We start from the raw sequence: 13,805 nt of genomic DNA, 5'->3' as shown, positions 1-13,805 counted from the left end.
CTATGATTGCAAATGCTATTGGTCTGAGAACACCACTGCTTAGATTGACACCCTTTGGTAACTATAACTCCATGGACATTCAGTTTTGCTTTAACAGAGGTATCATTGGAAACCTTGGTCCCGATCAGTTTGACCTCCTTATTGATAACAAAGTAATGGATCAGTTTACCTTACCGAATCCAAGGACGAGTGTGTACAACCCTACTAACTGGCTTTATTATGGTCAGATTCCTGATAGAGAATCATCTCCTGAAACTCCACAAGCCTATGGACATTTTGAAGATGACATGCAAGTATCAGAATCTGAGCCTGACACCCCTCCTGGATATTATAACATGAATCATCCCGAAGGCGAGCCTATACCTGAGTACGAACCTATGCCCGAGGATGATCCTATGCCTGAATATGAGCCTCTACCTGAAGATGAACCCGTTCCTGAGTATGAGCCTGAGACTCCTACTGGTTCACAAGAAGATCAATCTGAAGGTATGACTGATGTCGAGCCTGAATAACAACAACCTGCTGCATCCGCTGAATCAGTGTCCCAGAGAAATGCTCCTCCGAGGATCGAGCATGACTATCATCCGATTACACATGGCCAAGCCATCGATGCACTGCAACATGAAGTTTAGCATATGCGCAACGAGTTACACACTCTACAAATGCACTTCTTCAATTTCATTGACACCGTCAATGCTCAATTCGACGAAGTCTTCAAGCACATTTATTCTAATGTGCAAAACAACAGACGTGGCTAGATGTTGGCACTTAGATTTTTAGATTTATTTTTATTTCTAGTTTTAGCAATTTCCTATTTCTAGTTTAGAATTTAATTTTACGCATTTTACATTCTGCTACTATTAACACTCAGTACCCAGTTCTAATTTGAAATGCAATATTTTATTCATCACTGCTACTGTGTGTTATACATTATGCTGCTATTAACTGCTATATATCCATGTATGCATATTATATACTCAGCCTGGTCACCATTATTTTTGCTGTTTATAGTATTAAATCATAACATTGTGTTGTACTATCTATCATATTTAATTATACCTGTCAGCACCACCACCAAAGTGCATGCGAGAAGCACCTTCCCTAGGCTAGGAGACGCCCGTCTCCACCTCTGTGGGACCACACCTCTGCATGCAGAAGACAGGAGACGTCCGTCTCCAGGGTCTATCCCCCAGCAGATTGCACACCTGAGACGCGCGTCTCCTAAGGGTGTAGCAGCTGCATGTTTCGTTTGACCACGCAGAGACCACAATAACTCCCTCTTTGAATTTTGAATTTTGAATTTCAAAATTCATAATTCAATATTCTTCCTTCTCCCCATTATTTCTTCCATTTAAACACCATAAACCATATTCATCCTCCATCATCACCTCTTTAACTCTACATCATTTCCCATTCTTCCATTCCATTCAAACTTCAAACACCACCATAAATTCCTTTCAATTCTATATTTACTCCACCACTTTCAAACCTCACTATAAAACCATACTACCACCATTGTTTTTCTTCACAACCTCCAAACCATTTTTCTACTCTTCCACTCTCTACACTCTTTTCTCCTAAACACACTATGCCTCCGCGTTCAGTCATCCGAAGTGTGCGCCCTGAGAGACCACCTCCCAACCTTTCACATATTATCTTTCGAGAGGAAAACGACAATGCTCAACGAACCAAATATCTCGCTTTCTATGAACATTCGGTTGTCCCCACGAAATTCGTGAACACCGAATGTCTAGAAACTTTGGGTCTAATAGATGGTGTCACCCGTTTACTTACAAAATCTAGCCTACACCATATCTGTACCGAACCCGTACCCACTTAGGAGCCGCTCGTCTTAGAGTTCTTGAGTTCTTTTCACCACGACACTCCTTCTGATCAACCATTCTTAACCGGTAACATCCAATTTCGGATGTTTAACCGTGACTTTAATCTAGATCAAGAAGAAGTTGCTACGTACTTGCATTTTAATAATGCACCTAATGCTCATCGCACCATCTTTCAAGAACTCCATGGCCGACATTGGGAACAACTCGCTTTTGAATTATGGTTTAATCTAAGTGGCGAAAATGCTACCGGTTGGAGGAATCTTCACGCTTCTCACATTCAAAACCCCGCTATACGTTATTTTCAACGTGTCTTGGGTAACACTATTTTTGCAAGATCCAACAACCACAATGTCATACCCCAAAATTTGCCCACACATTTTCTCCTATTCAAATTCAAACCAAAACCCAAAGCTTCAAGACACACTCTCCTAAGCAAAGATCAGAGAATTAGGGTCTGGCTTATTCAAAAGAAAATCAGTAAATCAATGGCTCCAAGGCATCTCATATGGCTCAATATATCTCACATCATCTCCATGACAAGTACCAAGTCTCATCTCAAAGAATTGGTCACTCAATTGCTCAGAAAGTCAACAGTCGACTAGATTAACCTAAAAGTCAATTGTGGTCAAAGTAAAGTCAAAACTCCTGATTTTTTGTCAAGATCCTCATATTGAAGTATCATTCACCATTTAATCAAGAATTGATCATGGTTCATCAAGGAAAGATCAAAAATCAACAAATCAAAAAGTTTCTAAATTAGGTTTTGTATAGGAGAAAGTCAACTGAACTTTGACCAGCCATAACTTTCACATGGAACATCAAAAATTTTCCATCCAAAGCTCAGTTTGAAGGGAATTGGATTTTCTACATTTTTGTCTCTCACATGCCAAGTCTAAAAATGCTTCATTTGAGAGATATGGACCAAAACATTACAGGTCCTTTTCAAAAGTCAACAAAAAGTCACTTTTTTCAAAAGGACACACAAGGATCATGGAAAATAATTTTGATATGAGACCAAAGACACTGGTTAGAGGACTCTCTAAGGTTTCTAAAAAGTCCTAGAACACTTCCATACCTCAAAAATTGAGAGAGTTAGGCCTTGTCAAAGTTGGACTATTTTGGAGGGAAAAATGTGAAGAAACTTGAATATTTTTGCAAATGGGCCCAAGTTCTTTTTACCCAATCTTGTTATACAAGTCATCTAGAAGCTCCAATCTCTAAGACTCGAATTATTGATGATTAATTGATTTTATATGAAGTTTTATTCATTAAAAAATCAATATTAATCAAATAGTTGAAATAAAGTAGAAAAAAATTCATTTTATTTTGGTTCCAATCAAATTAAATCATCTTTTAAGACAAATATCTGATTCAAATTCGTGCACATATAATTTGGTGAAAAAAGATTGAGATTTGGCCAAGATTAGAAAGTGTGAAAATCATGTTTCAATCAAATATTGATTTTGGATTCAAGGAAGATTTAACCCAATTTTGTTGACCTAAATCATTCTATTATAAGTAGAGAAGCTATTCACATTGAAAAGGGAGAGAAATTCAGAGCTTTGAAGGCCATACCCGAGCACACAAAGGCAAGAAAAATTTCAAAGTCGTTTCATAATTCAAGGCAGTTTCAAGGTGTTTCAAGGATTCCAATCGATCCCTGGACCTTTCTTGGAGGTAAATCAATCATCATCATCAATCTAAACTGCATATAAACGTGAATATACACTCATGAACGAGCCATACTTTCTTGAACTCAATGGTATACATACGCGCATCTTGCATGTGAATCGATTATATATCTGTGATTGTGTTGATATTATGAAGCTTTCTGGATATTTTAATTAAGTTTTAGATGCAGGTTTGAAAGTTCACCATTAATGAGGTTTAAAGCTTTGAATTAGGGCTTTGTGATTTAACCAAAATCGGACAAATCCGGGGCCATAATCACGTTCAGAGGACCACACCCAGTCGATCCATGGTCTTGTATCGAATTTTGCGTGCGTATTGTGTTGTTTTGTTTGTGCAGAAGCTATGGCGACAGATGCGTGTTTGTAGGTAAAGGTTCGGACCTAAAACAACAGTCCCAGGGAAGAAGAAGGTTGCGTTGGAAGCTTGTTAATGAAAATCCTCAAGACAACCAACCTGAACATCCTAATGAGCCGGTGGATGCAATGGAACAAGAGTTCAACCAAGCAGATGCTGATTTCAACCAACCTCCTCAAAATAATCCTCCGCCAATTACTCTTGATGCCATGTACGCTGCAATTCAACGCCAAGACCAACTTTTTCAAGCCATGCAGACAAACCAAAACGAAACACTAAGGCTAATTCGAGAAATGCAACAAGAGCACTGTGACTACGCTATCAGGACCGAAGGCCACTACACAGAAATTGCTACACAATTGAACGATCTCAACATTCGTGCAAATGGCTCTCCTACTGATAGACGTCGACGTGTTCGTACAAGAGGCGCAAGCAGTTCTCGCAACCGCAACAACGAGGAGTAGTAGCTATGCATTGAGGACACTGCATCTTTTAAGTCTGGGGGAGTCGTATTACTCGCTTTAGTATCATTTTACTTTTATTTCCTTTCCTTGTAACGTTTCCTTTCAAATTCAATAAAACATATTTATGGAATTTTAAGTCTTATATGCATATTCCCGTGTCTATTATAATTTTTCCATTTTCTTGAGCCATAACAAAAATTTTATTCCAAAACGATAAACGCATAACCCCGCATGTTCGAGAAGTACGAAGCTACTCAAATACTTAACACATAGAAACCAGAATAAAGATTCGAGACAATACCCTTATCGTCCCGACACTCTAAAACCCCCAAGTATGCGTAACCGATTTGAATACCCTTTATACCGAAACCATCGACTTTAATTTTGTAGTAACCCTTATTAGTTTATTCTAGTAGTCGGCACCGTCTTAGACACCAACTACGCAGAGAGTCGATGAATATAAGTGTATGATCCATATAATTATTATTATATGCTTAACTTCCAATAGAAATGTACCTACTAAGTAAGGTGATCCTCACACGATCATTTAACCTAACGGTCACAAATCTCAAATATTAAAACTCATTATTGATTGGTTCAGAAGTTACCTGGTACTGAACTTGGTAGGAAGGACTATGGTTCGATTCCCCACAATCCACAAATGAGCGCTAAGGAGTATACCACACAAATGTGCCAGAACTCCATAAGAAGGATCATAGTCACTAACCGGCTACTCTGCTATGTGTGTGTCAAGATAATGGGCTTAATGTAAGTTTATTGCTAGGATTTACCTCATAAGTTTCCGACGAAAACACACTGTAGCTGAGTACGACCCGAACGACGTGGCGGAAATGTTTTTCATTTCACTATCCTCCTGTTTTTATCTTATTATTTGCTTGAGGACAAGCAAAGGTTAAAGTCTGGGGGAGTTTGATAACACGATTTTATATCATATATTTAGCTTAAAATCCATAAGTATTATTAGCATTTCCTTTTAATTATATTGTTTTATTATGATATTATGCGGGTATTTGCGATGTTTCAGGTTTTACGTTCAAACCAAAGCTATTTGTGAAAAGGAGAGGAAATGGAGCTGAATTCACTATTATTTATGCTTAAAAGATGAAAAAGAGGTGTTGAAGTAAGAAAGGGGTGCAAAGAGGACCCAATTATGCAAAGATGCAAGCCCAGCCCACAAAGGAGCTGGAAATGACCACTTGCGCGTGGCCCACAATTGAAGAGACCATTTCAGCACGTGGAGACGCCCGTCTCCAACGTCTCTCTGCCAGGTCATCAAGAGGAGACGCCCGTCTCCAACTTCCCCTATATTCTCTCCACTTGAGACGCACGTCTCAAGTCGTTTGCTGAGTCTCCCTAAAAAGTGGAGACGCACGTCTCCCCAGTCCAAGTAAGAAGTCCCTCTTTTCACGCAACGTATCTGCAGACCCCCAGCAATAAATAGAGACTGATACCTCAGTTCTCAGGGTCCGAATTTCTGCTAACGAAGTGCTGCCAATTTCATTCTTCAAGCATTTTAATTTTTCATTCATTTCATTTAATTGCTTTCTTTTTCTCACAACAATTTCTACACCGGAAATTGTTGTGAACCTTTTATAGATCCAGCCTTACGTTAGATTTATTTTTACATTCCTTACCTTTAATTTTACGCCTAATAATTTCTGAAGAACGATCCAGCCAACCTGTGGTGGAAGTTCGAGTACTTCAAGATTCAATTTCATTTCAGCTTAATTTTATTCAGGTTTATTATTTACCGCCTTTATTTATATTATTATTGCATGATATATTGTATGCCATTTAACATGCCTTTTATTATAAACCAAACGAATTTATGCATGTTTAACCGTATTAATATGTCTGGCTAATTAATTAAGATATCGGTATGTAGAGTAATTTAACCGTGGGATCCGAAATAAATTGGCTTAATTATGTTTTATTAAATATCACTTGTTTTTGGTTTGTATGTCTAATTTAATTAGTAAGTCTTAAAACCAATAGAGCGAAAGTTTGAGGTCTTAAGGCAGTCAAAGGTTAAAATCAATAGAGCGAAAGTTTGAGATTCTTAACTGGATAGTAGACATAGGACATTAGTTTTAAGGATGGCGAAAGCGTATTAAAACTAATTAGAACTTATTTATTTTCAAAAAGTGTTTTTAAACCCGACGCGGGATGGCGAAAGCGTACGTAAGGGAATACTAGCATGATCCAAGTCAACAGAGCGAGAGTTTGAGACTAGGAGATTTAAGTAGGTAACGTCTTCATGAAGCGAGCATTTTATTAATTATGATGTTTTCAAAAAGCGTTTCTAAATTTGGTGGGATAACGAGAGCGTACATTATGAGTTAGGATCGTAGTCTGAATCAATAGAGCGAGAGTTTGAGAGGAGGACTCTTAAATAACATAGTTAGTAAAGATCTTTGATTTAATTAGAATCTGACCAATGGAACTTCGGATCACCTAAGTTAGATGAAATACATACTGATATCCGTTTATTATTATATTTTACCTAGATTTAAGATTTTAGTTTCCCCTTATAAACAACCAAAATATTCATTAGCCTTAGCTTTACATAGTAACTTTAGATAACGGTAGGTCGATTTATAGTCCCTGTGGATTCAATATCTTTTAAAACTACACGACACGACTGTCCACTTGCAGTTATCCCGACTAATAGACACGTAAAGTCGCGATCATTTTGTTTTAAAAATTGATATGTTTTTAGGTTGGAAATATGTGTGTTGTTTATTACATTAAAGTTGGTCATATATATTATATCCAAGTTTTATTTTGAATAAAACAACTTTAATTTTATAAATCCCCTACAAAAGCACATGTTCTATAAAAAAGAATGATATATATATATATATATATATATATATATATATATATATATATATATATATATATATATATATATATATATATATATATATATATATATATATATATATATATATCGGGAAGCTAATTTTGTGCTGATATTCTGGCTAGTATTGGTTATTACAGTAGACGATATTCTGGCTAGTATTGGTTATTACAGTAGACGATATTCTAGTTAGTATTGGTTATTACAGTAGATGATTTGATTGGTTCAATTATGTTCATGTTGATATTTTGAAGGATTTTCTTTTAGACAAGAAGAGTACTCCTAGGGTTAGACTTTGTTATTAAGGGGTTTTGGTTTAGTCCGTTGTGTTTTGTATTTCTTCTATTTTTTTGTTTTAATGGAATCATCCTGTTTATTAAAAAAAATGATATTCTACAATCCACGTCGTGCCAACATGAGGCGGTTACTTTCAACCTCAAACCAAATATATGCTTGTTAATGCATGTACAATTTTATTTATTATTCTAAAATATAGTAGTAATACGGGGCACTCTTTAAGGATACTAAATAAAGAAAATATTCTTTACAAAAGTCAATATTTCAAATTTCCATTTTCAATGCATTAAATACACGCATTTTAAAAAAAACTTACCACTTTAATCACTTAAAGAGTACCCTAGGGGAACTCGTTAGCATTTCCCTAATACTAATATGTTTTATCCGGTTTCAAATTATTTTCATCAGTACCAACTACATACATACCTTAGACGTTGTGTACCCAGCAGCAAGAGCTAGCACGGAGTTGACAGCAATTGATCAGCTGGATTCTACCTATTGATCAGCTGCAAATCTCCAAACTCGGAATCGTTCTCCATTGTTAACCTACCGATGTCGTTCACAAGGTCAAGGTTAATTTCTTACTCCAATTCTCTTTTTTCATTTCACTTTCTCTCTAAACCTTTTTCTCACTCTCTGCATCAATTCACTCCTAATCATATCATTCATGATGCCATTTCCTCATTCCATAGCTTGCTCCACATGCATCCTACCCCATCCATCATCCAATTTAACAAGATTTTAGGTTTTCTTGCTAAGACTAAGAATCATTACACCACTGTTATTTCCCTTTCGGACCAATTGGAATTCAATGGAATTACACCTGATATTGCTACTTTGACCATCTTGATCAATTGTTACTCCCATCTAGGTCAATTGAATTTTGCATTTTCTACATTGGCAAAGATTCTTAAATTAGGTTATGAACCGAATACCATAACCTTGACTACACTTGTCAATGGTTTGTGCCTTAATGGTAAGGTGAGAGAAGCTTTGCACTTTCATGATTACGTGGTTGCGCGTGGATTTCACTTTGATCAATTTGGTTATGCGTCATTGATTAATGGGTTGTGTAAAATTGGGGAAACAAGAGCTGCCATGCAAATGTTGAGAAAGATTGAAGGGAAATTGGTCAGGCTTAATGAGGTAATGTATAACACCGTTATTGATAGTTTCTGTAAAGATAAATGTGTAGACGATGCCTATGAGTTATATTCCGAAATGATTGCAAAGAGAATTTCTCCTGATGTTGTCACTTTCAATTCTCTAATCTATGGATTTTGTATTGTCGGTCAATTGAAAAAAGCGTCTAGTTTTTTAAATGAGATGGTGTTGAAAAACATCTACCCGGATGTTTGTACTTTTACTATACTGGTTGATGCTCTTTGTAAGGAGGGAAATGTGAAAGAAGCTAAGAATCTATTAGTTGTGATGATGAAAGAAGGTGTAATACCTAATGTTGTTGTTTACAATTCATTAATGGTTGGGTATTGTCTAGTTAATGAAGTGAATAAGGCCGAGCATGTGTTGAGAACTATTTCTCGAATGGGAGTAGCACCTGATGTTCGGAGCTATAGTATCATGATAAATGGATTGTGTAAGATGAAAATGGTCAATGAAGCCTTGAGTCTCTTTAATGAAATGTGTTGCAAAGGAATTGCTCCTAACACAGTGACTTACAATTCTCTCATTGACGGTTTGTGCAAATTAGGTAGAATCTCGCATGCTTGGAAGGTTGTTGATGAGATGCATGATAATGGTCAACCAGCTGATATATTCACTTACAGTTCTTTAATAGACGCTTTATGCAAAAACCATCTTGTTGACAAGGCTATTGCATTAGTCAAAAACATCAAAGACCATGGCATTATACCGGATATCTACACGTATAGCATACTTATCGACGGACTATGCAAAGGGGGACAACTTAAAAACGCACATAATATTTTTAAGGATCTTTTGACTAAGGGTTATTGTTTAAATATCCAAACTTATACAATTATGATCAATGGATTTTGTAAAGAGGGCTTGTTTGATGAATCAGAGGCCTTGCTGTCAAAAATGGAGGACAATGGTATCATTCCTAATGCTATAACATATGAAATTATTATCCGAGCACTCTTTCATAAAGATGAGAATGAAAAGGCCGAGAAACTTCTTTGTGAAATGATTGCTAGGGGTCTACTATAAGAGTGATTCTAGGTAACATAATTTCTCATTATATAATTGGTTATTTTCATGACAGCCATGTAATCGATATGATTTATTTATTTTGTTGATAGTTACATATGCAAAAGAGGTTGGACTACTCAATTGTGTCACTATCACTTTAATTTTAATCAAAAGTCATGTGTTATTTACTTGTTGTTATGTTCATATTGATATTATTAATGGTTTTTTGTCTTAACATGATTTTCATTTATCTTTGCAGTCTACTGTCAATAAACTTCATTTATTTTTAAGTGAGTCAAATTACAAACCAATCTCAGAAGAGAGAAGGTAAGAGCTTTGAAAGTTAACATTCTTGTATATGAAGCATCATGTAACTCGGCAAAATGGGCTATTCACAACTCTGCAGATAAATATGTATTTGATAATTATCACCCCTCCTTATTATTGGATGAAAAAACAAAGACATGATGAAAATTTTGATATTTATATGCTGTGAATTATATAATTATATTACCACCAAATGTAATAACTAATAACTATCGGTTTTTGCATTCACTTCCGCTTGGAAGGGTCTGGTTGTGGATCATACTCTTCCATTAAATTTGTCTGCAAAATCGATGACTGTGTAAATATTAATAATAACAAATTTGAATCTGTCTCTTGCAGAAAAACACTTAATCTATCATGTACCCTTATAATAGAATCACTAAATAAAAGCTCTTAGCAACAAGCTCAACTTGAGATATTATGCTAATGCTAGTTATAGGTTGATGCATTCAGTATATGATATCAATTAGGGAAATGTTCTCTCCTTAGCACCTTATAACCTCATGCTCATTGCCTTTCAATGAATTACTCATGCATTTATCGTTATTATTATTGTTTTAGTTTACTGCTTATGCAGTTTTTTTCGTATTAAAATTTGCAGCGAACACTTTGATATATGTGAATTAGCAACCCGTCTATGCTGGTTAGAGATAAAATGGTTCCTTTGTATTTCCCTATTGGCAGAGTCTAACAGTTGAACATGTTGATCCTGCGGTCTTTCAAGCTTCTCTATGCACAATCCGTGCTACAATCCTTGAGTTACAATTTTTCAATCCTTGAACATGGGAACGGGTGTTGCAAGATATTACAATCCGTGCTACAATCCTCGAGTTACAATTTTTCAACCCCCTCATGATCTTGTGTACACTCTCGATTTTTACAACAACGTATCAAAGCTCATTCCTTTTCCTCTTAAATTCTGTAATATGGTATGAAATCATGTTCAGTAAAACAATTATGTATGGATCAAACATTGCCATGGTTACATCGGCTTACTTTATTATATTTGTAATACTTTATTCTTTTCCTTCTCTCACTGCTATCACTGAACAATTATGTATAACATTTTCACCTAACTGATCTACACCTACAATTCAAACATTTTAATTCATGGAAATTCACTTGTATGACCACGCCGGAAGAGCTTGATAATCTATCTAGTAACATCTGAATTGGTTCAAAGTATACAATGTAAATCTGGTTTGTTACTGCTGTCACATGCAGTACTTTAACTTGGAATGTTCCTATTTATATCTACATGATATTGCATTGAAAAGGATCTTACTCTAATAGGTTTGTTAAATTTTGGTTCCAAATATAGCTCATTGAAGTTGTTAAATACATGCATCAAACTTTGCCTAGTTACATTTTCTTGACAAGGGGTACTTTTTAGGTGTAAGCAAGTGATGGAAACATCTATTTATTTATTTATTAGTAATAAACTTCTTATCAACTAAGCTATTGCTCTTTCTGTCAACTGTTTTATGCAATGAGTAATTATTTCACACATCTTACACATAACTTCAAAGTTATGTTATTAGAAACCTGTTTCAAAGTATGTGATAAGGAATGTATAAACAAGGAGTATGTGATAAGTCTCGTATAGATGATATGTATGGAGTTTTTCTCTCTTTCCTTTATGCTTAGTTTGTCGAGTTTTATAGATATATCTATGGAGTTTATTTTCTCTTTCCTTTATGCTTAGTTTGTCGAGTTTTATAGATATATCTATGGAGTTTATTTTCTCTTTCCTTTATGCTTAGTTTGTTGAGTTTTTTTTTTTTGTTGGCATGTAGAGGAATTTATAATAATAATTAATATATATATATATATATATATATATATATATATATATATATATATATATATATATATATATATATTACTTCCAAAATTTGAATTTCAACAGCCTGATTTTGTTCAATATAATAATATCGGAGAATTTGGGTTGTCTAAGATTTTAAAGATTATGGTATAATAAGATCTCGCCCACGAGAGGGTAGGGATGGCAAAAAAAAACTCATAATCAAGGGTATCCGCCGGTAAAATCCGTCACGGATACGAGTTTGATGTCCTAATGGGTATCCACGAGTAAAATAAATGGATATTTAATTATCCATTTTCGTACAGGCATGGATACGGATTTGATGGTATCCTTATCCATGGATAATTAGCAAAATTATTTAAATATTAATTTGTTTAAGGGTTAAATATACAAAACCTCCTGTAATATAGGCGAAATTCGCTTTTCCCCCTGTAAAATTTTTTTTCAAACACCTCCTTGAAATATAAAAATACTACATATTTTGCCCCCTAAGTGTAAAGTTTACCCCCTAGTAATATTTTTTTTGTTTGATTTTCCCCCAGATTTGGTGTTTAAATTGCACACTTAGGGGGTAATCGAAACAAAAAAATATTACAGGGGGAAACTAAAAAAAAATATTATGAGGGGGGTAAAGCGAATTTCACCTATATTACAGGGGTGAAAAGTGGTATTAACCTTTTGTTTAATATAAAATTATTATTATTATTATTATGTTGTTAGAATTATTTAGTTGAGTACGTGACTATTATTATTTTGTTGAATTTATTTGATAAAAGAAGAAATAACATGTGATTTATTTTTGTTATTATTATGGATTAAATTTAATTTTTTTTTTTTTTGTATTTAATAGGGATTAAAAAACTAATTATATATATTTTTAAAAAATATTTAAATAATAGTATCAATGGATATCCGTTTAATACCCATGGATATCTCAAAATCCACGAATATCCGTTTGGCGGATATCCACATTAGTATTGGCGGGTACGAATATCATATTTACGAAATAGGGTGGGTAGCGGGGAACTGGTATCAGTGCCTGCAGATACCCATTGTCATCCCTAAGGGTGGTCGAGAGATCTTGTATTTGTTTCTGAGGGAATTTTATGATTCCTTTCCCTCTTCTGTCAATGAGGTATATATAGGAGATCTATTGGGCTTGGGTAGAGGCCAAAAGGAGCGATTTTCCCTTATTTCGATCGAAGGTACGGGAGTGAGAAGATTGAATTCTTCTTGCAACTATGGAAAAACAATTATTTCTCCTCCCTTGACTGGTTATGTATAAGACGTGTACCATCTCGGTTAAATAAAAAGGAAAATATGATTTGGTTGGGGGCTAAACTCATGTCTAATACGAAGACCATGTTATTAGTTTGGTTGATTAAGGCGAGGTATCACCTCTGTCAACTGCATAATTTCTTTTAAATACATAGTTTTCTTGTAATAATTGGGTGACACTCTATTCTCTCTGCGTGGGGGCAGAATTTTTTAACGAGGCACCTGTTAGGAGTAAATTAATGGTAAATTCATGTGTTAATAGAAGTAATTTAGTCTCCAAACCAATGCAAAATGTGATAAATCCATAGGTTCTTATTAAGAATTGAACTGAACAAGTTGAGTTCGTGCGTAAAGCAAATCGAATCACTTGTGGGTGTTATTGTTGCAGGTTTAGAGCTGAATTGAAGCTTGAGAAGAACATGAGGAGGAAAGAGAGCTGGAAGTCTCAAAGGCAGAAGAAAAAGATGGAAATTGCAAAGGGCGCGCCGCGGAAGTCCTGTGAGGCGCCGCGAAAATATCTCTGTTTTGAAGCGCGCCGCGCCAGTCCGATGCCGCGCCGCGGCCTCGGCGTTAAAAGCCCAAAACTTCTATTTAAAAGCCCTAGCTTCCAAGAGAAAGAAGAACTTTTTGGGGAAGAGCGAAATTAGGAGAGCAATCTGAAGGTGCAG

General features: G+C 35.3%; 1 protein-coding gene across 2 annotated transcripts; it reads left to right on the top strand.

Annotated features, from left to right (window-relative positions):
• The first annotated feature begins 7,952 nt into the window (after nucleotides 1-7,952).
• Nucleotides 7,953-11,410, top strand: LOC131623044 (putative pentatricopeptide repeat-containing protein At1g12700, mitochondrial). 2 transcript variants are annotated; one of them, XM_058894068.1, is made up of 3 exons: nucleotides 7,953-9,737; nucleotides 9,967-10,034; nucleotides 10,719-11,410. In XM_058894068.1, exon 1 carries the CDS (start codon nucleotides 8,088-8,090, stop codon nucleotides 9,723-9,725), a length of 1,638 nt encoding a protein of 545 aa, XP_058750051.1. In that variant the 5' UTR covers nucleotides 7,953-8,087; the 3' UTR covers nucleotides 9,726-9,737; nucleotides 9,967-10,034; nucleotides 10,719-11,410. The 2 variants fall into 2 exon arrangements, with proteins under 2 accessions (XP_058750051.1, XP_058750049.1); XM_058894066.1 differs by having other exon boundaries at nucleotides 10,636-11,410.
• Nucleotides 11,411-13,805: the final 2,395 nt, after the last annotated feature.

The sequence above is a fragment of the Vicia villosa genome, linkage group LG1 (genome assembly GCF_029867415.1).
Source record: "Vicia villosa cultivar HV-30 ecotype Madison, WI linkage group LG1, Vvil1.0, whole genome shotgun sequence".
In the NCBI taxonomy this organism is placed as follows: domain Eukaryota; kingdom Viridiplantae; phylum Streptophyta; class Magnoliopsida; order Fabales; family Fabaceae; genus Vicia; species Vicia villosa.
Note: the sequence above shows the minus strand (reverse complement) of the source record. Positions and strands in the feature narration are given on the sequence as shown.